This window comes from Necator americanus, chromosome II (genome assembly GCF_031761385.1).
Source record: "Necator americanus strain Aroian chromosome II, whole genome shotgun sequence".
Lineage (NCBI taxonomy): Eukaryota > Metazoa > Nematoda > Chromadorea > Rhabditida > Ancylostomatidae > Necator > Necator americanus.
The window spans coordinates 24,096,480-24,123,369 of NC_087372.1; the positions used below are offsets into that span (position 1 = coordinate 24,096,480).

Below are 26,890 nucleotides of genomic sequence, written 5' to 3' on the forward strand. Positions count from 1 at the left end.
CAGCCTGGTAGTGTACCTAATTCCAAGAGTAGGAGTCTAGCAAGCTGCTCGTGAGGTCTTATCCTTGGAAAACTAAAACAAGGAGCTTTAGCAAGAATGGAAGCGTACAAGACAGCAATCACGTAAGAAGTGGTAGCTTGAACGTGAAGGATTGCTGTCTTCTACACTTCCACTGTTGCTGAGAGCGATTAGTTTTTAAGCTTCAAACTTTACGAAAACCATAATGAAGACGTGTATGGAGTGTATCATGTAATTACAACATTTGTAATTACATGCAGAAGGTTTCGTTTAGGACAGCTCACTTTCATTGCGCAAACGGAGAATACAAAGCTCGTGAATTGATAAGGTACATGTTAGTATCTAAAACGGTGTTGTACCTACAAGCTTCTTTTTCCATCTAGAGCTTTGCCTTCGCGCTTTACCGTGTGACTCGTAAGCCAGCAAAATACGCTTTTCGCAAAACATACGGATATTGCACAAGATTAGAGTTGTAGAAGAGCAGCAGACTGGTACGAAGTTAGTATAACTTTGTGGAGTAGAGATAATAAATCTTGAAAAAGGGAAAAGTCACCACGACTTCACTCAGTGTGTGACTAAGAAGCTGCATCCTAGTTGGTTGCTCTGGAAGTTACTACCATTTTACCAGAAAAAAGGAAATTTATCGTAGAAGTAAAATCTCAGAGAATGTCTTCTTTTTTTCGCCAATGTCTCTTCGCTACCGTCGGCGCAAATAATGGATATCCTTCTTTAGAAACTTAATTGGCTGTGATGACCCGAAGAAATCAACCCAATAACATCTTGCACTTTTTTGCGGTTGATGAATTTTCTGTCGGGCAGTGAGGGCTGCATTATCCAAAAAAAGTCTGATGGTGTCACGCCTGGGCAATGTGGCCGCAAAAACTCTCCATTGTCATCGATTTTCTTCTATGTGATTTTCGTGGTGCTTGGGCGGACATTGCATGGAGAACTGCTGCCGGTTTGACCAATTCCGCTGCTGCTGCGGTCTACGACGAACTTGGACAAACTATTTCTGCAGCAAACTTTCAAGCTGTTTAACGCGAATCCGTTACTTTTCGTCATCAGTCACTAAGTAAATCTAAATCAACTTCGCGCCTTTTCTGTCTCAAGGTTTTCATCTCTGCGCCGAAAATGTTTCAGCGGGCACATTCACGTTCGCTAAGGACGTCTTCTTCAAACACACTGCACTCCATCTGGTCAATTCAGCGGGCTGCCTTTCCTTAGTTGTTATCATCGAGCAGGCAAACTAACGCTAGGTATTCTCGGTCATGGTCATTTCTAAGATAGGCCAGTCATATACGAAAAAACGTTCAAACACATGTAAATTTCCAAAAACCTAGATTGTCCTAGATTTTTTTGTTACAGACCACTGTCAGACTAGTCAAGAGGTTGTCCAGCCGGCAGTCGGTAAGAGGTCCCGCTGTGACTTCGATCGTTGGCTCGGAGCCGGCCTACGGTCAAACAATTCTCTCATCCCTTCGAGGTTGATAAAGTGATACCAGACTTGTGTGGGAGGCTAAAAACAGACTTGACACATCTGCTCCGCACGTTATTGTAAGTTTGTACACGTGTCCATAAACTTCAAACGAAAATGATTTAAGTGGAACGCGTAGACGCATACACATAGTGCTTGATCAATCCCGTGCACTTTATCCTTTATACCACTTCATTCCTACAAATTAATAAACAAATATAATCATTGGATCGATGGCGACGAGTATGGCTTGACCGTCCGGTACGATCTCGAAAGAATTATTCGCTATCATCTTCAAAAATGCCGCACGAAAACTGGAGTAGGGTAATATTAGAGTGCAGTTTTATGGTCAGCACAACACCTTATTTCAGTAAATGAAGTCCTACAGAAAAATCGCGTTCATCTTAGATCATGGTTCTGACGGGTCTACAGTAGATGTCTGCGCGGCATAGGTTTGTAGACGTTTAGTCAACTCATCTCTCCGGCTACAGAGCTGAAATCCTACCAAGACCTGAAAACCAGCCAATAGATGTACTACATTGACAAACTTGCAGTCACTTATGACCGGTTAAGAACCGTGCTGTTTTGTGTAGAACCCTTGCAACAACTACTACAACTACGCGTTTTAGTTCTATCACAATCTGTGCAGTATCCCAATAGCTTCAAAATTATACGCTAACGCTGCAAAGAGAAAAGTCTGATCCACTAAGTAACCTTGGCTTACTACACGATTGATTGCGGCATTGCTCTAAATCATTTGATGAGACGATAAAGAATAAACTGTCTGGCGTTAATCAATCCGCTTGGGATGCTCCCTCACGTTCCCTTCAATTCAGAATCCTTTGAGGTTCACGAACGTGTAACTGGCCTATACAATGACTTGCGCTGACTAGCCGCTGTGTCTGGCCAATGCTTTTATCCTATCAGTCAAGTTTGGTAGCAATTTATCGACCCCAGAAGGATGAAACGCTTAGTGAGCACTAAGGCGGATTCGAGCTCCGATCGATCGTGCAGGCAGCGGAACCTCTAATCGCTACACTACACCCCCCAAATTATTTGATAACATAGGCAAAAAAGGTCATATATTCTAAATCCTTTGTGACTTATGAACCGAGAATAAGATTACAATACGTATATACAATACAAAATATTATATATATATATATATATATATATATAATAAGATTATACATACGTGTTTGGTTCTCCTGGTATTTCTACTATATCTACTATGCGGTACGGTAGAATCCTCCAAATTTTGACGTTCTATTCTTATCACTAGTTGGCGAGCTTAGACACGTGATTTCCAAGACTGGCAATAAAAAGAACTATTTCTATTCCAGAGGAATTAGGAACAGCCGGAGGCAACTACTCGTTCATAAGGCCGTGATCACATCCACTCCGCATACATTCGTTTCGCTACTCGTAGAGGTGAAAAGAGTTGCCTTTCCGGGATAAGCATAAACTTCGTAACGCTGTTTAGATGTCTTAGTTCTGGATTTGTGGGAAGTATTTCACTTTTTTTATTCACTTGTGGACAACTTTCCTAACCGTTCTTGTTAGTGGAAGGAATCTATCAACAGAAACTTCTCCGAACACTGTCTTCGGGTGGATTGTTGTTTAAATAGAACGAAAAATTTCCAGATGAAATTACCAGGTGGAAAAAATGAAGGATCAGGATTTGTCGAAAACTCTATCTTTTCTATCGATTCATTTAAATCTAGAAAAAAATATACGACATCCAGTCACCCATTGCGAAATGGCTGGCGATAAATGGTTTCTCAGTAACTGCTGTGTCTTTTTAATGCGAAGAACCATTTTTAATGACTAGGCTGGTCCAAAATAATCTGATGAGGATGACATCACATAGGTATCTCGAAACATTGTTTCCTTCATCTAAAAGTTTTGATGACGGGTTTCAGATCTTTTTGCAATTTTCGGACTATGTCGTTGGATGGACTGTACAAATCTATTTCATTTTTTTCACATCATCATCTATCTATCTTCTATCATCTTTCTCAAGGAGTTCAAGTACAAATACAAATGAACAAAGGCAGAAGTGATATGAAAGTAGAGTCTTTTCTAGAAAAAAAAAAACACCATAAAGATGAAAAATTCCCATATTCTTGCTAATTAGAGAAATAATACCTATTTCACTCTGAAATAATTAAAGCCCATAAATATTCTGCTACTTTTCCACCGCACTGATTTCTTACGCGTGGAGTTCTCTTGCTTCTAGTACGGTTACAAATTTGAGATCACATCGCAAAATTTACTTTCAAAATTTCATCGGAAAATTCCAGTGGATATGTCTGGTTCTCTTAAACAATGTAGTAGGTCGTGAATTATGTCCGAACCGGTGACGCTTCGTATGATCAGCGGCAGGTAAGCAGAGTGAGCTATTTAGGATGCAATGACGGTGAATCTCCACAGGATACACTCCATCTCTAATTACTCAGAGAGTGTATGATCGAAAATCTGCGGGTGCCTCTTCATACGCACCGAGTTTTCTACAGTTCCTCCATACATAGGATAGGAAAATACGCTGGTTACAAGGGGAACAATACACTGGTTACAAAAGGAGCGGTAACGTCATTGATTTATCGCTCCTACAAGCTGGAAGCGTTCCTTAGCAAATACGTGGATTCCGCAAGTAGATTTAATTCCTACAAAACATCACACAATAGGTTGCTACTATTCTGACTGGTGAACACAATAGCTTCGTAAGACTGTCGTTCAGGAAGTAGTACTGCGAACAATGTCTGTTAAAATAACAGAACACCGTTTGTGCTGAGTTCGTGCCAGTCGTTCCCTTCTTTTTTTTAATCTACAACACTGTCTCTAGTTAGTCGCACTGGAAACAATTTATGTTCGAAACCAAATAAATAACATTTCGACAAGATGGAAATGCCTTGTGATGAGCAGTAGTGTTCAAAAAGAAATACATATGCTTGCGGGCGCATATAAACATGACCGTAGTACCACATACGACGGCAAGGTAAAAATATAGCTAAATGCTCACTACATGCAATAACCTTATAAATCTCTAGGGCTCGAAATGATCTGTCATAAATGCTGCGATGATAAGGTGCCCTAACAGCGAGTGTCGGACTATTTGAACCGTTTTCAAGAAAAGCGAAAAAAAAGCATCGTAAACAGAACCGGAAGCAAAAGATGTTGCAAGTGCTGGAAATGCAACATCACGAAGTCAAGTATGCACAGATAGATAACCTGTCACGGGAAACGATATAATTTTCAGCAAGAAGAAATAACTTATCAGCAGCAAACTTTGTGCAAAGATATCAAAGTACGTTAAATTTCATCAATTATGCAAGTAAAAGTAAGTAGTGGAATGCAATACACAGTTGCTGCGTGAAGAAAGAGCGAGAGTGGTACATTTAGCAGTGCAGCAGGTGGACAGCACTCATAAGAGGACAACGAGATAACTAAGAACCGAAAGCACATCCAACCCGCTCTATTTATGACTGACTTTTTCTTTCTCTTTGAGCTCCTTAACCGCCTTGATGTATGGAATGAGGCTGCTTAGTGGTTTAGCCCGAGCAAGAAATGGATGTCGTAAGAGTTCTTCTGCATCCGCTCTTAAGTAACCGAATCATAAACTTTTCCCCAAAACTACAAGAATGCATTTACTGAGTTCAAGTAAGCTTAACCTTTCCTCGGGATCCACAACGAGACAACGATCCAAGAAGTTCAGGAAGTCCGGAGAAAGCTGGTCTCGTCTTTTGATTTCAGGTTTTCCGTTTTGTGCAATCAAGTAAATTGCCTGAAAGCCACAACAACGTAGCGAAATAATACAAATCCAGTCGAATGATATATGAACCTTTAATGGTGTCTCATGAAGATATGGAGGTTCTCCATCAATCATTTCCAGGGCCATGATACCAAGCGACCATATATCTACCTTGTAATTGTACCGTTTCTTATTAAGAATCTCGGGAGACATCCAGTAAGGAGTTCCTACGACGGTATCCCTAAAAACGGTGTCGTAGTGATATCAATTCGCAGAATATACTATACAATTACCAGTGTTAACGTGGAGTCTGAAACCCATTTCCTTTCAAATGAAAATCTTCAAAGGAGAAAATGACAATTTGCTTAGCAGTGTCGCAACAGCGAATAGCAAGTTTCGGGTAGTCCTACCTTTTCGAGCCTGGCTGAATCTGCGCACAGAATCCCATATCCGTTAGTTTCACTTGTCCATCCATTCCAAGCAGTACATTGTCACTTTTGATATCACGATGCACAATGGAATGACTAAAAATGCATGGAATTGCGGTTTTTGCAATTGAAGAGTAAGATACATCCCGCAGATCTAATACCATTCAAAGAATGCAGAATCTGTGATCGGTGGAACCAGATTTGACTTAGAAAACTGGGGATGTGACGAAAGTGTTTTGATGAAATCGGAAGTTGTGAGCGGCATCCACAGTCAACACAAAAACTAATACTTAGCGGTACATAGTTTTTCATCCTTTTTTGCCAAGAAAATCCAACTTCGATGCAAGACAGGTGGTGACAGATAAAGAAAACAAGGTCAAATTTGCGTGCACTTTTTGCAGTTTCAACAACTGCAAAGAGTCGTCGACTACTTGGGTTCTTTTCGCAATAAAAGTTTCAGGTTTCGATGCAGGCGAGGTCATTTGCTAGCACAACGTGCGTCCGTAAACGTTCGTGTGAGCGAGAGAACCTATTCAATCGTCATCGCACGAATTGTTTCAAACAAGCGTAATAATTTACGTTGAAATTACTGGTCATTAAACAGGAAACTGCGAAAAACATCACATCCACGACATCAATGAAATCATGTTCGCTAATTGGCTGACTCCGGAACTCCGGGACATCCTTGACCTTGCGATTAGGAACACCTAAACTTGGCTTAAAAGTGGCCTATGCTTCCGCTCTGTTTGTTGCTCAATCCATGAAATTCTCGACACAAATCAAGGATCTTCCAGACGAATTACCTCCGCATCTTAGTGAGGGAGTCACTATCAGGGAAAAACTTTTCTCTATGCATTTTTCAAATTTCTAAAGTTGTAGTCAATAACTGTTACGGGTCATTCCACTTCCTTCCTCGAAAAAAAGAAGTATAGAAGAAATAGTATGTTAGACCGAACTATAAAAGAAATAGTATGTTAGAGTCTAACAGAAATTCTTCTTTTCTTAAAATGGAACTATCGCGCTTTTAGAGTTACCGTAATCATTTTGGATGCACAGAAATAACAAAGATAGTATTATATAAGTGAGATAGATGATAGACTCTGGATTCATTTTTGCAGAATTTATTTCCTTCAGAAATTAACTCAAAAGATAGAAATAATTCCAATGCTTAAATGTTCTGTCACACTCCATTTCAAAAATGTTCAAGATACTAATACGAGTGATGGGGAAAAATCAGTTTATGAGGGCCAACCCAAAGCCCTAAAGAGCTTGGATAATCAGGTTATGTTCAGAAACTCCTGCATGTTAAACGAACTTTTTTCCGCTAAAAGCAGCTTACGGGTTCAGAACGATAGCGCCCGACATAAAATCAGAAACTTGGAGGAAATCACCTGTGCAGAAAGTGCAGCGCTTTGACACATTCCTTGAGAACAGCCGCTATCTGGCCTTCATCCAATTCCGTCTTAACCACTACGTCTGTCAGGTTACCTCCTTCCAAGTAGTCCATAACAACCCACAAGTCATCTGCGTCGACCAGATAAGACTCGATGTAGTTGACAACATTCTTAATAGTAACGTTGAGGTCTAGCGCTGTACACTTCACGATTCCTTTACAGTGATCATAGCCATATGTGTCCTGCACTAACCGGGTGACGGAATTGCTTCATGACTTTGATCTCCGTAAGTAGCATCTCTTTCTTCGGTTGAGTCTTGAAAGCCATCCGTTTAACAGCCACCACATCACTGGTATCTTTGCAAGTGGCGACATATACGGTTCCTGACGCACTAAAAACAAGAAAATCTGAGAGAATGTTAGAAGTGCAGCATATTTTCCAAGAGAAAAATAAGTTCAGAGGTTCTAAATAAACAGAGTACTGTATAACTGATTGAGTGGCATTAGGAGGTCGAGAACTCAAAGATCATTGGTCTTTCAGAAAAAGGAGCACCACAAGATTTGAAAAACGCTGAGCTTTGCTTTTAGGAAGCATTTCAGGGAAACTCACAAACTATGTACATAGGAACTGTTGGTGGTGAATTATGAGAATCCGCCTGGTTCCAAGTGTTTTTATCTATAGAAATTCACGCACTAACAAACCTTACATATCTTAAGGTACAGAGCATTGAAAACTAGGTAAGAACTAATGAGCAATTTTGTTACTAATCTTGGAAGTGTAGAAGTGGTAAAGCCTTTTCCTTATGTTTACGACCCTCCTATCCGCAGTTGCATGCAGATTGGTTGGACTGACAAGCAGTTTTCCGAATAGATACCATGTATTAATGGAATCCATTTCGATCATTCCACTGACGTTCTATTCCAAAATTCCGTAAACATAAGGGAAAATGTGTCCCCTAGTGGTGGGATTCTGTGAGAACTCATTTGAAATCAAAATGTTTGTTAAAATTTCGTCACATTGTGGTATGCCTTAGGCGCTCGTGATGACTCAACGACTCAATGACCTCTTTTTGCATCCCTTATTCTTGGTAGCAAACAAATTTAAATGCGGGCTATTTTAAGATACGCTTTGGTGGCTTACATCTTTGACCTTGACCTTTGAAAGCAACAGATACGGTCCAGAAAATCAGCAAAAGGTGGAATTGGTGGTGGAATTCGCTCAAACTTTATAACTGAACACAGTGAAACCTTTCTACTACTCAAACCCGTATGCATCGATATCAGAAATCAATAAATACCTTCGGCTGTATTATCCTATGAAACGTTCTCAAGAATAGCAGCATATCTGGTAAATAAATGAAATCTGATGAAACTGGTATGAGTGCACTTAATTCTCATCAGCTGACGAAGGGAACCAACGGGACAGAAAACGAATGACCTCAAAAGCGGGTTGTGCGCCGAATGATAAGGAGAGTATTGGAGAAGCATGATTTAAACATATCAATCGAAAACCCATCAAGTGAAAGCAAACTTCAAAGAATCATGATATAAATGATTCACAGCTTGACATTAGTTTATAAAATAAGTACATGCTTCCTTTGAAAACCCGTAAAAAAAATTGAATTCGACACGACTTGCTAAACAAGAAGCAGCGCAAGACAGGATATTGATACATTCAATTCGCTAAACACTTATTTCTTAAGGAGTAATGATAAGGCGCAACCAAACCCCCAACAACACGCAACAGAAAACACGACATTTTTTAAACAAACATTTAAGAAATATGTTCCCTTTTTAGAAGTGTTTTCGAAGCAGTACCTACTTTTTCTGAATGGGTTTAAAAAAGCAACGAGACAATGTATCATGACGCGTCCTATTTTGTGATCACAGTAAAGGCACTTCCAGAGATCGTAAGCAAGAATATCCAGAGCGACAATAGCTTCCAGCATATCCAACGACTACAGATCATAGATGATGGTAATAAACTGGATATTGAACACTTGTCTCCCCCCACACATTTTTTTGTTCTATCTAAATTGCTGCCCCTTCTCAAAGTAATCTGGTTCTACAACACATGACCAGGTCCTATTGAACTTTTCTTCTTCGAAAATTTTCGAGCTGATCATGCACACACAAAGAAATCAAAACAGTGTTCTTCGTTAGCACCACTGTAACCATGCATCAGTAGGAATGATGTTTAGTGAATAGCTGATCATTAAAAAAACCCAACTACGGCCACAGGCTTAATCCTTGATCATGAGGATTAAGCCGAGCCTACATTCTTAGATGATCAAATTCTTCACTTCTAACACTATACCGCCAAAGAAAACCGAAAATAGCGAAGCGAAATAGGAATGACTTCCTTCACATAGAAGTAAGAAAGGTAGAAAATTATGGTTCAGAGGTTATGTTATTCTATAATTGCGAACATGATCTCCCCACTAGAACCTCGAAACCACAGCCTTCGGAAGGAAATTTTGCAAATTTTCTTTGTGTATCCTCCTACAGACAAATATATCGAACATTCGAACAGCTGAGCAGTGGCTGCAGCAAAGTGGGGTAGATATCGTGTACGATGCGCACAACTAGCCCGACCAATTAGCCGAACGATCACGCATCATAATGCGAAATTACGCGAACATGCAGATGAGAATAACCGATTCCAGCCGATCGAATGCAAAAACCATCGGATGAACAAGATCTGGATGTCTAAAGGACGGAAAGGAACATTAAGAAGCCATGAAAAAAAAAGAAAGTAAGGAAATGCAAATCGTACTAACAAGGTCTAGATTCCTGAAGAAGCGAATCAAACGCTGCAAAGCACTTCAGCAGCGTTTCAAGAAAAAAGAAAGTTCTAGAGATCTGCGGGTTTGGTTTGACACACCAAATTTGAAATAAAAGCATAGATCACAGCGGATTCCAGGAACAAAACCTAAATCTGCTCACAAGATTAACTAGGGAAAAGACATTTAAGCGACGTTGACTACATGTTTTGCAAACGAGGCAGCAGAGAACAAGTGTGAACCAGATCCTGCGCTCAAAAACTGTCACAAAAAGAGAGTATTCGGGGAGGACCACTAGGACACATGTTTAATCAGAAAATGATTTAATAGGATGAAGATGCAAATTAAGGAATCTCACCGTCGACCAGACAAAAAACTGTAGCGCCTCTAAACTGCTGAAGTAGCACGTTGTTGCAACAACAGCAATAAAAATTGAAAGCACAAACCCGAGTCCAATTTGCCGCTTGATTTCATATTTGTTTAGCGGATCTCCTTGATTGACTATCTGTCGAAGTTCATCCAAAACCTAAAGATATATTTCTGTTTAACATTATGTTTTATGTTAAACGAGAAAGCTACGAAATAGCGAATCCACGATAGATAATCCTGTGGTAAACACACCTGCCCATCAGTCATTTTTTCCTTCGGTTGCGAACGAACTCTGACAGTTTCCGGCTCAGGGACTGCTTTGGGTTTCTCTGCAGAAATAGTTGCGGTTGCATTCTCCTTCTAAAAATAAAAGCGTAGAGTATGTCATGAGAAGCAATGAAATTCAAGGATTTGTGGCATGACAGAACAAAACAGTGCATGAACAGATTCCGAAGACTTTATCTTAGCAATCAACAAAAATATAAAGTAGAGAAACAAAGTTGTTGCAAAAGCAAACTGCAGCTCTTCTCTGCGAAGTTGTATAAAAACACGAACAAAGAAAAGAAAGAGGACGTTCTTACATCGGAATACGACCGGTTTTCTACTTCCGATGAAATGTTGCTTGCTACGCTACCATTCGACAGCGAGTGTCCAATCGAGTTCGTGTCCGAGGATGTCAAGGAGACGAATGGTGGTGGAGAAACGCATGCCGAAGAAGCTTTAAGATGCTGAAACACTAAAGATAAAGTATCCTCAGGGAATACATTCCCTGACAACAATTAGAAGAAAAAACATCTATTTAGAACCGCAAAAGATTATTCCTCGTGATGAGCAACGTAATACCGTTGAGACAAGTTTAAGGTGAATGAAGAACTAAATCGAAATATTTTCACTGAATGAATCTGAGGAATTTCTTCAGATCTATTCCAAAAATGTTAAAAACACATTTTTTCTACACTAAGCGAAGAAGGGCTAGAGGAGAGGTACGGTAAATATGTTGGATCACTTGTTCTTTATTTTTTCGCACATTCCGAAACAAAATCACTGTATTGGTTAGCACAATGTCAATTACTCTTGCAGAATCTGGTTACAATAAGGGAACCAGAAGAAATAATCTGAAAAAGTAAGGGTTGTTAATACAGAACTAACACGGCTTCTGAAATTTCCCTTCTTTTCATTTATTCCTATGCATAAAATGGTATCAGTAGAAAACTGAATTCAACCAAACAAACCTCGATTTGATTATAATAGCGGTTAAAAAATCATAATTCAAGTGTATTAACTCTTCTTTCAATGCTCAGTACATTTATTATCGTCTACACCACTCTCAAAGATTGTAGCCCTGGCACAAGACGGCAGAAGTCAACGCGGTGAATCAATCCTTGGTAGAAGTTTCGCGCAGCAACAACAAGAGTATAAATAAACAATCATCTCCTACCAAAAGCTCGTTGCCAATGTGACTGATGTAGGCACCCCACGGGGAGAGCACACTAAATCGTTTCGGCTGCCAATCCCAGTCGTACATGAATGGTCGGAGAGGGTTTGATGTGGAAACGACTATAATCCTTCAGCTGACAGCTGGTGACTGAGACAGGTGAGGGCGCTATGTCGCCTGGTTGTCTATTGAACGCAACCAATCTGACAAGAAGTGGAATTTAAAAATACATCAGTTGCGATCTACGAGGTCTCAAATCATGCTAATGCCGACGCACGTGAACATACTCTTGGGAGTGAATGACGATAAATTCATCTTGAGAAGCTCGCTCCATCAAAAATCAATAAATAAAGCAATAATCTCAAACTGTAACAGCGCATTATCGCAAAGTGAGAGACTAGATATGTGAACGACGAAGAGACGGATACGACAGAGAGAATAGAGGAAACTACACTAGAAAAGGGGCGGGGGCTATCGTCGCACCTGACCGGTCTAGCTGCGACCACGACAACGACGACCCCACTTGGCGCCGATATCTGCCAGAAAATATATCGCGAGGCGCCTAGAGACCGGTAAACGCCACGGAAACGCATGAAGACGCAGATTAGTCTCCAACAGGTTATGCATTTCACCACACGCCTTATTACATCACATAAAGAGTCGGAAGCTTGTTGGTTCAATACAACTAAAATTTACGAGCCTGAGATTTGTACAAATGTCGCGGACCAGAGTTCTCAACATATAAACTTTTTCGGACATGATCTTGCACATATTTGCCTATAATGCTCCAGAACGAGTTATCGATCACACGAATACAATATTCTATCTTCATAACCTGTATCTGCGCTTCAGTACATATGTCATGGAAGAAAATGTAAAAATACATACTGCTGGTTTTGGCGGAACCTTAGGTGGAACTTTTTGGACGATACCAGATGGTTGGGAGATATTCTCGGCGACTGCTGCAGTCTGAAAAAAACTCAACATAAACAGTGTAACGGAAAAGCTCCTACATATGAATTTTGGAGTACAAAAGCTGGTGAAAAAGTGCACGCTGCATCTTCTTCTTATACGTCTAAAACCATTAGTCGGTTGTTTAGTTGGAATTGAAGAAAAAAGATATCGGTCAGAGCATTACAAATGGGTGAAACCTATTACTAATTGAATACGTGATGTGTCAGAATAGTTCCTTGAGAACGATTACAACCGGTCAGAATGCTGCTGGACACGAATATTGCTTGCATAATGCGCAAGCAAATATGTTAAAACTAGCTAATTTTACTTGCACCTTTTGTTCAATTAAACATTATTGCTAGCAAGACTTTTCGTTACCAGTTAGCCCTTAACAACAACATACAACTAGAAAAAATTGTTACATATTGGGAAATAGGGAATTAGTGCGTAGACTGAGTAGACCTGAAAACAGTTATGAACAAGGTTAGTTCCCAGCACTAAGTTACTTCTCGTCAGCACCCATGAGACTCTCACATCCTTTTTTTAAATTTCTCTCTAAGTTAAACGCGAATCAACTTATTATTCTCAAGTGCTTCTTTCGATTCATTAGTTTTTTGCTGACTTATTGACGCTAACATAAATATACTACAGACAACCTAGTTAAGGCTTGCTGCAAACATATTCACACATAGTTTCAAATTCTTTACAAAAAAAAAAAGAGAAAACTTGACAACTACATGAACAAAGGACAAAAAGCGTCTTGCGATAACAGCAAGAAGTGAACAAGCCTGTATAGGCGACTTACTTACTTGGTGGCAACTTCTTACCTGGATCTTTTAACAGACTTCTTCACATTTTCGGTTAAAAAAAAATAAAAAATAAAAATTCATGTGGATGCTGATATCCACATCATATTTAATACACTGACAATAGTGAGAGTCATCGTTTATACCTACTATGAAACTAAAAAAAAGCATGTCACTCATACAATAAAACTTTACACAGGTTTCAACAATGTTGGTCACCAATAAGACATCTGTCTTGCAACGTCATTTTGAAGAGTCACAACAGTCGCGCTGCAGGTGTTGTATCCCTCAGAATCTTCCATCTTCAATTCTATCCGAAACATCCAAATTTCGCGCACATAAGTTATTTGAGAATCCGGTCACAGATACTATTAGTCAGAAAGAGTGATTGATTTCCTCCTAGACTAGTATCGATGTGGACGATCGTTTGCATGTTTCTGCACCCTTCAAGTTATCCGAAAACTTCACCGCAGTACTCTTACTACACTTCTTCTCTTAATACAATCAATCAATATAATTTTTATATGAATAGTCATTTCCACAAGGACTCAGGGTGACATATGTCAAGCAAGGGAATACCATAGTAGGTCACAAAATAGGCACTGTTTCCCTCTCCACTGTAGAAAGCAAAACATGTGTATTTTCGTTTGCGCACTGAGCAACGCAAGCTAACAAATCGCCAAATACTTTGCGATAACTAGTGTGTGGGGGTTTGTAGGAGCTACATCTAGAATTTGTGTTGCAACTACGTCGAAAATCATATCGATATGTGACAAGAAAACACATTTTCAGAGAAAAAAGAGAAAAGATAATGATTCACGAAGAAGAAAAAAAAAAGATATTCGAGGAAGAAAATCAGCATGTATGCAGGAAAGCAAAAAAAAAGGATATTATGCGTTGCGGCTTGGAACAAGAACTATCACTTTATCTCTTCACCTTTTTTATTTCTTATCTTGGTCTTATGATTTCTCTTAGGTACAACGCAAACAGACAGTACTAACGGTAACGCACACAGATAGTACTAAAGGTGCTCTTTGTTCATAGAAAGTTTAGACATATGTGACTACTGGTTATGGACAGCTAAGTTTCGCCTTATTGCAAAGACGCCCAATTTGATTTGGTAGCGCACATGTTTACTCTTAAAAAGTAAAGTAGATAGGGTAGAGTGTAGATATTTTCTACTATCTATATCAGAATATGAACACAGAAAACTGAATTTCCTATAAAATCTGAAAAAAACCATTGGTCAATCAGGAGGATACCTTCAAAATTATAGAAGTTGGAAGGAAAACAAACCTTAGATCGCTGGGGAGGTGGTGGTGGTGGTGGTGGAGCATCTTTTCGTCCAGCAGAACGTGGGTGAATAGGCGGTGGAGGGTTTGGCAGCTCCAGAGTGTTTTCTGCGGTTACACTTTCTTTCCTTTTACCCTGCACCGGAGTTCCTAGAAACAAAATGGCATATACCATGCTATATAATAACGCGCATGGTCCATGTGTGTCTGTGTGAGTCACGAACATTCCCCATAATGATACAAGACTCTTCACCGGTGAGATGCCGAACCAAGGTCATGCACCTCATAGGCGAGCACTCTACCTTTTCACCATTGTCTAAAGCTATGTATTCATGTGTGCTGGCTTTGATAAAGCCAATTAGTTTCTCTCATATGTTAGTGAAGGTAAATAAACTTTCATGTATACTGTACATGAATGTTTACATCCAAATTTGCAAAACAATGTGAGTGATTAGTCCTTCGATTATAGAGACAGGTTGAAAGTTTTCTTTTGAATTTTATTAGCTAAACAATCGTCAACTAAGCATTTTCCTAAGTTATTAACTAAGTCCGCATAACCGCAGTTTTTTCTTTACAGAAAATGTGAGTGAGTGTGCAGAAGTGTTCGACTAATCAGCAGGCTTCCTATTTAGACATTATATGACATCTCCAGAACAGCACCTGGATCGGCACTACTGTGGAAACACAAGAGAAACACGAAAATGTGGAAACAGTGCAATAGATTGGAATACTTATTCCTGCATTTCTATCTAACCCTTATATATTTCCTAGACATTACTTTTCTTACGATTTTATTCCAGGTTTTACTGATGTTACCTATTTCGAAGCATTAATTGTGGCTTTGGTTCCAAAGAAATATGACAACGAAATATGTTAGAGAACTCAATTTAAACATGGCAAGAAAAGAAGAATCAAATGCGAAAGTGTTTTAAACGTTTGATCTTAGCATTACTTGGACAGAAAGCTCTAGAACTGATCGCATCCATTAGATCAATTATGGATAAATGAGGAAGCGAACGGCATGCTTAGTATTGGGCAACGCTCACTATGCTTCCATTAGAACGCTTTTATATTTTTTTAACGTTCTGCAAAGAGTTCGTTTGTTCGTTTGCCAATTTTTCCTATCATTTATGTCTACTACTACGCTCCATGTGCTTTCCTTCTGTTCAAGATCACAAAGCTACCACTTCATTTATTTTTTTACCTTTTAAAACTGCTCAGATAATTGTACGTGTTGGAAACCTTCGCATTCTTCTTTTGGTCCTGTCAAATTAAGTTTCTGAACATTATCACATAATAATATAATCATCCTGCTATATAATAACGCGCATGGTCCGTGTGCGTCACGAAAATACCTCATAATGATGCAAAACTCTGCACCTGTGATGTGTCGAATCATAGCTATGCAATTGATGGACGAGCACTCTACCACTGGACCACTGCCCAGAGTTATGCGTTCATGTATGTTGGCTTTGATGAGGCAAGTTTGTTTCTGTCATATGTTAGTGAATCGAGGGTAAATAAACTTTTATGTGAATATATACTTCCAAATTTGCAAACTATCATGCTATATAATAACGAGCTTATTCTGTCACGTGTGTGCGTCTGTGTATGTGTGTGTCTCAGTCAAGAAATTCCAAAAAGAGAGGGAGGCGGATACCATAGCGTCGGTTTGGTGCACTAGAGCCCCAGCGCAGTAAAATTGGGTGAACCGCGTCCTACGGTGTCGAATTCGTGCCCCGGAGCCAGATAGCTTTAAAATGGGGTGGGACGGGTCCCACAGGGTCGGAATGGTGCGTCGGTGCCAGAAAGCTATAGAGTGGGAGAGACGGATTCCACTGCGTCTGATTGGTGCGCAGGAGCCCCAACGCGGTTGAATGGGTTTCTATGGTTCCTTCGCATATCTATTTCCCAGCATTTTTTCCTTGTGCTGCTAACATCCTTTCGTCAAAAAGAGGAAACACACATGTGAACGGCTGCTTAAATACAATACATAGTAGCCAAAAGTTTCCGCGATCTGACGTAGAACGTTATTTTTATCACTACGATAGTAATATTCACGTCATTTCATGTTAGCACATCATTCTTTGCTCATAGTTGAGAACGGAGGAAACTCATACGTCGAATAATGTTTCAAAATTGTGGAGGTTTCAGAAAAACTTGGATGTAAAATCAAGTTTGATTGTTCTCCAAATATAGAACCGATGCGTTTAGGGAAAACCATAAAATCTTTCATCTTTGCTTACATTTTCGGGTAAGAAAAATTGAAGAAAGAGTTGGTAGAAAAAAATTCTAATTTTACAAAAAAAACTGTTTACTGTTTTACTGTTATTTCTTATTGATCGGCAAAGGAGAGCGAAACGAACAACGACTTTAGGCCAAAAAAAAGCCTAAAGTCCAGCTTTAGCCGTCTTCAGGCTGATATATAAATATATATATATATGTATATATATATATATATATATATATATATATATATATATATATATAAGCATAACGGGTTAATAAGTAGCAGTGAAGCCGACTTATCTTTTGGCTTTAAGAATGAACAGCATCGCACTGAACTAAGAAGTGGTGCAACTATCGAAAAAGAGATCTTGGGGAACGCATTAACATACAGAAAGGAGTCAGCTACTTCCTTCCTAATTACATATTTTTGTTTCTTATTCCTCTGTGGCTACCAAGGAGAAACCTTGATGGCTACCAAGGCTATTCTGGTCTCTCCTTGATAGCCACAAATTGAGGCAAACAAACGAGAAAATATCCAACATTCATATCATGTAATCCCTCCTCATAATTAAGAATGACGATTAGTGGAAGAATCAGCCCCAAGAAAGTGATGTGTTGCAGTGGAAACACAGGCAAAAATGCAAAAATGAAAAGTAATTTCTCAAGCTTTTCCCAGCCGAATTGTTATAGTTTTTCTGATACGATGTCAAAGAGTTATTTTCGTAATATTCGACGCATGGTCTAAAAAAAGGAACATATAGTTTTTTTTCATTTTTCATCTTTAACCTTTCTTCATTTTCTTTTTTTTTCATATTTTGTCAAACAGTTCCATAAAATAAAGCTAAAATGAACTACCTAGAAATCTCGTTCGGAGAGTTCGATTCTTATATCCAACCCCCGTCAAAATAGAAACCTTGCAAAAAAAAAAAATCGCACCACTCAACACTTTTGAGGGTGTGGCTTCAGAAAGAGTGGAGCCATACCCTTAAGCTAGTTCCGCTAAATTATAATGAATCATTTCTTTCATCAGTACATGGTTTTTAACAAAGAGGATGTTTTTCTACTGATGTGACCAGCTGTCTCAAAAAAATCGGGCTGAATTTTATTGCAAAAATCTCATAGCATTTCCTGTCGCACTCACTCGTTTAAAATGTTCATTTAGAGCAAAGTTGTTGCCTACTACACTGTTTAGTCAATTTTGTGTGTATTAAAGAACCACTTTAAAAATCCGAACAAAGTATGTTCACGAGCACAGAGCAGTATTAATAATGGGAGCCAGTTGCGGAGTGAATGAAGAGAACTAAACATAACATAAATGCTTTTGTTTCACAAAACCAATACAATCGCTTCCCCTACTCTGCTTGAAACAGAGGCACATGCAGGAATGAATCTCTTTATGTCTCTAGAAATGTAGCTGTGCCGATTTCCACTTGTCAAGATTTCTAAGGGCAGGTTTCATTTTAAAATGGAAGCAAACGTATGTTTGAATGAGTTAGCAGTCATCGCTGCTGTGAATCTTTTTAAATGCTACAATCATACTAACACGCGCACCTTAACCACAATGGGGTTGGAGAAGTTGAATTTAGCACCTAACACAGCAAAGCAAACTGGTGCTAAAAAGGTAAAAATCCTTCAGTTGGATGAATTTCTTTTAGAACACCATTCTTCAAAACACAAACTACACAAGATTATTGTTCTAAATGTTGTTTCTAAAGTAAAACGGCACCTTTAAGATTTTTAAAGGCAACGGCTAACACAATGCACACGGATTTAAAAACACCAATAACTTTGAGGTTACTAAATTAAAATAGTAGGCAGAACCTGTACCAGTGGCATGGTTGAAAGATGGAGCCGGAGATGGGATCGCACGATCGCACACAGAGTCATCAGTAGAGGATACACTCAAACCTGCCACTTTTGAGCCAGGAACGCTTGCTAATCCTTGAAGAAGACAAAGTAAATGACGAAACATCAAATCTGGAGAAAAAACACCAAGAATACATACCATTCACGATGGAAGAGGTTGGTGCTAGCGTATGATGGCCGGTCACTTGGCCATTCAACTGAATTTCGACATCATCAGACTCCTCATCACTCGCATTATAGACACTATTTGTTGTCATGAATTTGGCTTTTTCTTTTTCTTTCATAGATGCAGCGTAGAACCGTAACGCCGTCACCACTGCATTTGGATTCTTCTTTTGGTCAGCTTCACTGAAATGAGTCACTATCAACGCTCGTTAAAGAAAACCCTATAATTGCAACCTTATATCTCTGAGTAGAGAGTCCATCCAAGTATCTGGAAGTCCACTGAACTTTTGTCCGTCGTAGCCTACATGTATTCTGCAACTGCTACCATATTAATATATAATATTGTTGTATATTATATAATTTTATATATACATATATATATATTAATACATATAATAATACAACGTAGTGGAACAATTTGATTAGCGCATTCTTCAATGGATCTGAAGAGCTTATTCAGAGAGCTTTCTTGAGTATCAATCTTTTACATCTGTATAACTACACAGTTTACCTCATACAGCTTACTAGAAAGTGTTATTCTAATATTCACTTAAAAAAATTGGAAGTTCTTGAAGGCGTTGATTACAAGGAAACGAGAACGATCTCGAACAATCTTGAACTATTCAAGGCGAACATTATCAACGTTTTGATGCTCAAAACTACAAAATGCTTAGATGTTGAAAACTGTAGGAGCAAAGAGGTATCGCAGAGAAATCTAAACAGTTTGTAACAAGAGCTAGACCATAACATGGAGGCAGACACTGACCAAATTGTTATTTAAGAGATCTCGTTGTATTAATCAAATGTAATCATGAATGTGCAGAGTGCATCTGCACTTTATTCGGGTATAAAACGAATTCAAACAGAATATAGGTGATTGAGGATAGTTATCTATTCATGGTAAAAAAGCTCATAAAAAATCTGAAAATCTTCACCTGTGAACAGTATTGTACGGCTGACTGATATCGAGACTAGAAGAAGGCTTCGAATCATCACTTGAATCCCCACGATCTTTCTCACTACTGGTTCCTGGCGAAAATATGCGGCCAAAAAAGTTTCGCACTTTTACCTGAAAGACACTCTCCATCATAGGTGCGATAGGGAGAAGCCGGACCCTCCTCAGGTGAAGGGGTTTTAGCTCATGGGATGCAGCTCAAGTGAAGGGGGTCCTTTCGCCAACCTTCCAAAAGTGAATGGGTAATTTCGCCAACCGTTCAAAGGTGAAGGAGGTCCTTGTCCCAACCGTTCAAAAGTGAAGGGGGTCAAAGCACCAGCTCCGACTATCGCATCTATGCTCTCCATCGACTGGAACAGCTGACGCAAAACTGATTATTGTTTTCTATACCAGTTTTCTATTTCAATATAGAGAAGATGTTAGTTCTGTAAACAGCACTTCGCTACTAATTAATTGAAAAGGAAACATTATTTGGAAGGAGTAAAATACATATTCCTTGAGATATCTAACCGCAGCAACAACTAGCCGATGAGGTCAAGGATCCAATTCCTTCAACAACTAGGATGAGTTGCACTCAACGTTGGTTACAACTGAGAGAAAAATCAAAATTAGGGCAAATTAGGGGGAGAAACCACACATCCGTACAAAGAAATGGTAGTTCTTTATCTTGACTGAAAGTCAGAGTTGGAAATGTTTCATTATAAATGACACGAAGCAATTCTGTGTAAAACTACTGCATATCTACACTATCTACATTGATTGCACTGCTTCTAGCTGCTTTTCTAAAGATGTAGTAGGTTCACGCAGTTCGTACAAGGAGAAACCACGCTTCCGTGCAAAGAAAAAAAAAAGATAGAACACACAAAGTCGCTAACCTATTCCATAAAGTAAGAAAGAGGTAAGAAATTTCGTTGGTGATGCGAAAAGTAGGGCAAAGCTTGAAGCTCTCTGTCGTAAACTTCTTAAGCTGTACAAAAGATATTTCTAGAGCCCAGAGAAATATTGGCGACCAAAAACAATATTTTCTGAAAGTGCAGAGAACAGTCGGCGCCGAGGCAACTTCGCTTGCAAGTTTCTGTGCACCCGAACCAATTTTTGAGAATCTCAAAATATTCCTCTGTGACGTATGAACTCAGCACCCCTTTCCGCGAATACAGAATAGCATGACTTCGCACCTTGTTTTCCTCATGTTTCGTACAATTTACTCAGGAAGTGCAGTGAAATGCGGAGCGTAGATGAAAACGAGAACTTACATCATCTAATTTTTTTCCTAGTACTGCTTACTATTTATTCCCTTCAACATTTACTTATCTATATTTGTTATTTTTATGATATGGGCGCACTTTACTACACAACTAGTCCGTCCCTCCGATAGGCTCGCAAACTGTTCTAAGAAAAAAGACAGGCAAAAACTGACTTGCAGTGCTTTCTGTAAACTATTAACCTAAGCACAACATCATTGATTACATTTCTTTTTGGTTAGCACTATTAACACTAACACCAGTAAATTGAAAAAAAAAACAACAAACCTTGGACTTCTCCTTAGGCGTGGACATGCCAAGAGAACGCACTCTGCGATCTTACAGTGCACGTTCTGAACGAATTCGGATACTTATTGATTATTAGGTGGAGAGAAGAAACTCGGATACTTGTTGATTATTAGGTGAACAATATGATGTGGAGAAAAAGCTGCGAAAAGTAGCAGATAAATGAGTAATGAAATGCTGAATAAATGAGGTACGTGGTAGCAAAACATTATGCATAATAAAAGCGTGGAATTACGGAAAGAAAGTAGCCAACGAACTAGGGGCAACTGATGTTTTAAAAAAGGTTTAAAGAAAGAAAGGATTCATCAATCAATACACCTTGACAAACACGAACTACGACATGAGTCATTAAATGCTCCTACCCGTAAACCAACAAAACTCACTAGTTTGTTCCCTTTACCACGCCATTTCGCGTCAAAAATAAGCTCATTACAATTCACTTGACAGCAGGAGCATGGAAAATACAGATTCGTTTCTAATACTAAGCACAATTTTTGGAAAAAATGTGACTAAGAGTAAACTATCTAGTGTATCTATCTTGTCGCTCAATATTATACTACATCAATACAATTATAAACAGTTTGGATGTGTGTGCAAAGAACATTTGCAATACTGAGAGAAACGGAAATATTAATACTTTATATAAAACTTCAGAGTAAACTTGTGTTTCTCACAAATGAGCTGACGTTCAAATAAAGAAAACAACAGGAATAAGGCCTTCACAAGTGCTAAACAAACACAAAAGAATCAATAATAGGTACTCGGAAATAAAGAAACGCTCTCGCGAGATGACCTCGAAATGCCAGTTGTCTGCTTTATTTGAAGGTTCATTTCAATGACAGCACATCACCTTTCGTAGTTTGTTTAAAACACGGAAACATCTAAACGTTTTTAAACGAGAATCATTGAACATGTTCAACGATGTGTATGAAGGAGCCACGTACGAAAATGCACTCAGGGCAGCACGAAAAGAGCATTGCTGCGCCGACGGATATCCTCTGTTGAGAACACATGACAAAAGTGGAATACGTCAGGGATAAAACAAACATTGATAAAATAAGGAGATTAGAAGAGGTTCTCACAAATCTCTCCATATCTCTAGGGTGCTCAGTGAATTCGGCTTTGCGCATCATCAGCATCAAGACTAGCAAAAACAGTACAGGTTTATTATAAAGCATAGACCACCAAACCTGACTTGTACAATTATACGAATTGAAGAATTAGTAAGGAATTATTTAATCGTAGAGCGGAAGCCAGTGGCAATGGGGTAAAAAAAGTTAACATTCTATAGCAAAGAACAGAGTTGATAACAATTTCTCCAATTCTCCACATAGTTTTTTTTTTTAACAGAAAATCAGATTGGCGCAAAAAGTAGGAGCAGAAACTGCGAAAAGCACATGCAATTTTGCGCTGAGATGCAACCGCAAGGCAAAATCTCATGAACAAATACTCAAGTCTTATTTCTCACGAAATCGACTATTCAAGGATGTATTGAGACGACATTGATTTGGTCGACGATTGCTGAAGACCTTACGATTGACTTACAACGCAGTCCAACATGCAAAAACAGGTGCAGCAACACATTTCTTAGTGCTGCCTAGTAGAAGTGTAGAAGTAGATGTGAACTACACCAAACACAGTCGAATGTAAAATGTGCGAGTAAGGAACAGAAGAAAGGTCATCACAAAACAATTCCCAGCATTCGTAAACGGAAATCACTAATTGTCAGAATTTAAAAAAAAAATCACAGAAGGAAATCATTATGCTGTCAGAACAATCTAAGCATAACAAAGAAAAACACGAAGTTTGTTTGGGACACGTACAGTAGTAGTAATATGGTCAATACGACCTTAGGACTTAACTGTGTAAACGACTGCCCTCGAAACGACGCAGTGAAGTTAGTGGTTGCGATCGAGAACGGACCATCGCTAGCTCCTTTCGCAGGGATGGATGAAGAAGAATTCCACCTCGACCGCAACCGCAGCTCCACCAGCATAGGTGCGAGAGGGAGAAGCCGGACCCTCCTCAGGTGAAGGGGGTTTAGCCGATGGGATGCAGTTCAAGTGAAGGGGATCCTTTCGCCAACCGCCCAAAAGTGAAGGGGGTAATTTCGCCAACCGTTCAAAAGTGAAGGAGGTCCCTTCCCTAACCATTCAAAAGTGAAGGGGATCAGAGCTCCGGCTACGACTATCGCATCTATATCCACCACACTGCTTCGAGTGCCGCTGCTTACGCAACTGCCCCAGGCTTCATGTCGTTTTGACCCACCTATACTTCTGAATAGTCCATCGAATCTTTTGATCTGAAAACCTCATGCAATCTTTGAGTGAAAACGAAGGAAACTGATTACTCTGGCATTCCAAATACAGGCATGTGACACATAGATGCGATAGTCGGAGCAGGTGCTCCGGCCCCCTTCACTTTCGGACGGTTGGCAAAAGGATCCTCTTCGCTTTTGGACGGAATCCTAATCACATGAGCAGCAGCCCATGAGCTAGATCTCCTCCACTTGAGAGTCCGGCTCCTCCCTATCCCACCTATGATATGACAGCGCACGCAAATGTGATGAGAAGGCGGGAAAGCCTAGCAACTAACATTGCACTACAATGAATCACTTTATTCAAAACTAGAACCAAACGTTCTACTACTGTAGGAGCGCACTGAGAGCATAATGAGCACGAATAGAGGGCACAACGCATTCAAATTTTTGTTGCATAAGTAAGAATCAAATTATTAAATGTAAGTTGATCGCAGAAGTGGGAGAAGTAACGGATTACCCGATTGAACCAAGAAGAATGAGCGCTCCACAAAGGTGAACACGAGTATGTGGCCGTCGCTAAAATTGGGCAAACAACTATTCAACAGCAAATGTTACAATGCAATATTTCCCGGTGTGACTTATTCCATCTGCTGTGTACACTAATCGATTGATTGGCATTTTTGCTATTTTTAACTGATTTCACCGATGAGATATAACATCCGTTGTGCTCTAGTGAACAATTGCTAGACTTGACGTTAGGCAAAATTGCAAATAAAATCAACATCAGATCAAAGAAACAGCAGATAGGATCTTCATTATTACTAGGAACGAAGCTCGTGTTGTATTCGGATAACCATGTCCATCTGTTATGTAGGCTTCATAGATAGCCTTCTCCAACATTTTACAAGCTAACCGTTCTGATCAATATCTAGTGTTCAGACGTAAATTTCCAAAATCACTGCTCTGAGCTGAAAGATCGTGGTGTCACTCACATACAGGCAGTAGACCTTCAGTATGCACAAACTGAACAATTCATTTCCTTCTCGAACTAGAAAATTTGACGCGATTAGTTAGAACAAGCTGGGAGGATTCTTCTATAAGGATTTGAATCAATTATTTCATAAGCATGCGGAATAGCATTTCCAACAATGTGGTGAGAATAGTTAGTAACGTGTAGGCACTCGATAGCGTTGCGGCGAAGATGCACATCAGATTGATTCATCAGTTTCAGTGAACTATTCTTTCAGCAATTTGCTACGTCAAGTTAAAGTTATAGAAAGTAATGTGGCGTGCGTTACAAACTATATAGTAGTAATTAAAGAATAAAAGATAAAGTGTCTGGCGTTAATCAACCCGCTTGGGATGCGCCACCACGTTCACTTCAATTCAATCGCTTGAGGTTTACGAACGAATGTAAGGCTTATACAATGACTTGAAAGGCCTAGCCGATGTGTCAAGTCAGTGTTTTTATCCTCTAAGACATGTCTGGAATTTATTTATCGACCCCGGAGGGATGAGGGGCTTGATGAGCACTAGGACGGATGCGAACCTCCGAGGCAGCGAAACCTCTAACTGCTACACTACACCCGCCCTGTAGTAGTAACTATATAGTCAAGACGACTTGATGCACGGTGTAGCTGCGTAAGCGACTGGAGTCGAAGCGGGCGGCGGCAGAATCTAGAGGGAACCATTGCTGACACCATTCCTTGCTGTTTGGGATAGTCCCACTTCGATTCTAACCGCTATCTCCATCGCCACAAGTGCGATAGGAGGAGCCGGATCCTTCTCAGGTGAAGGGGGTCGAGCTCATGGGATGCAGCTTAAAGGCATCATCCCACGAATCGGGTGGTACGGATTTCAGGTGGAGTATTCTTATACGGGATAGTAGATTATGGAAAAGGGGTGATTCCGTGCATTTCTTCCTAATTGCCGTAAAAAACGGCCCAAAAGATACGGCTTCGAGCGTTCCGGCGCGCTATTTTCCACGAGTTCGATTGGAGCGCGCCAGCCTTTGCGTCTCTCCTTGCGTCGCATCTTCCGGGCCGTTTTTTACGACAATTAGGAAGAAATGGGCGGAATCACCCCCCTCTCCATAGTCTACTATCCCGTATACGAATACTCCACCTGAAATCCGTAGCACATCAGATTCCTGGGGAGATGCATTTAAATGGTGAGGATCCCTTTGCCAACCGTCTAAAAGTGAAGGGAATCCCTTCGCCAAGCGTACAAAAGTGAAGGGAGTCCCTTCGCCAAACGTACAAAAGTGAAGGGGGTCGGAGCACCGGGTCCGACTATCGCATGTATGTCCACGGCGAGATATCGTATCTTCGAGCGCAACCGCTTACGCAACTGCACCGTGCTTCATGTTGTTTTGAACCTACTATAGCTACACAAAAACCAAACTGGTAGGTCATGAATTCAATTATAACTATCTTCACTACTTCTTGTCACCCAATATCGTCAAGAACAATAGTAACCAAATTTAATTACTTCTACATCTTCCCAAAACAAGTGCTACTGAAAGGCCAACAATTAATTGCAACAGTGGTGAGAACAGCGGGAATTTTACAATAATTGATTTCATCCAGTATAATACAAGTACGACCGCAACAAAGCAGCAGTATTTCTAAGACATTGTAAATTAAACCTGCGATGGCTTGCAAAGAGATCTATACCAGAAATCTTCAAATATTCTCGTTAACATTAGCACCTGCTTAATGTGGAGTAAATGAGTAAATCTTGTAGCACATCTAGCCATCTATCTATCTAATAATACCTTACGGATTCGTAAGGTATTATTAGACACAAAGACGAGAAAAGCGAGCAACACAAAAAAGACGGAAACAAACCATCTGAAACAAAAGTGAATTGAAGCAAAGCAAGAGTACTTAGAAAAGATCTTTCATCCTTCACCAAGGTGTGCTTCGTCAAAAGGCACAAACTGTCACCGATTAAGCAGCGATGAGAGGTACTAGCACGGGCCCACACTCGATCCCAACCGCTACACTCCACCGCACCGCCTCGAGCGCAGCCGCTTATCCAACTGCTATATCTATTCCTACTCCTTACTATATCTATTCGGCATATGAAGTAAATCCATCAATCCTCTTTGAAAAACTCGAAATCACCCAAGAAAACTTCACCGAACATTGACACACCGTAAGA

At 39.7% G+C, this 26,890-nt stretch overlaps 1 protein-coding gene across 3 annotated transcripts; it reads right to left on the bottom strand.

Annotated features, from left to right (window-relative positions):
• Positions 1 to 1,901: 1,901 nt before the first annotated feature.
• Positions 1,902 to 21,474, bottom strand: RB195_019255 (uncharacterized protein; the record flags this gene model as incomplete). 3 transcript variants are annotated; one of them, XM_064187025.1, is made up of 17 exons in its annotated part: positions 1,902 to 2,003; positions 4,983 to 5,091; positions 5,164 to 5,276; positions 5,334 to 5,484; positions 5,654 to 5,767; positions 7,063 to 7,235; positions 7,318 to 7,456; positions 10,294 to 10,373; positions 10,469 to 10,576; positions 10,798 to 10,944; positions 12,540 to 12,620; positions 14,708 to 14,853; positions 18,760 to 18,873; positions 18,938 to 19,146; positions 19,198 to 19,275; positions 19,899 to 20,032; positions 21,448 to 21,474. In XM_064187025.1, the coding sequence occupies 17 exons, from the start codon at positions 21,472 to 21,474 to the stop codon at positions 1,902 to 1,904; spliced, it is 2,025 nt and encodes a 674-aa protein (XP_064042904.1). The 3 variants fall into 3 exon arrangements, with proteins under 3 accessions (XP_064042904.1, XP_064042905.1, XP_064042906.1); XM_064187024.1 differs by having other exon boundaries at positions 18,754 to 18,873; XM_064187023.1 differs by lacking the exon at positions 1,902 to 2,003 and having other exon boundaries at positions 4,968 to 5,091.
• Between the last annotated feature and the right edge of the window lie 5,416 nt (positions 21,475 to 26,890).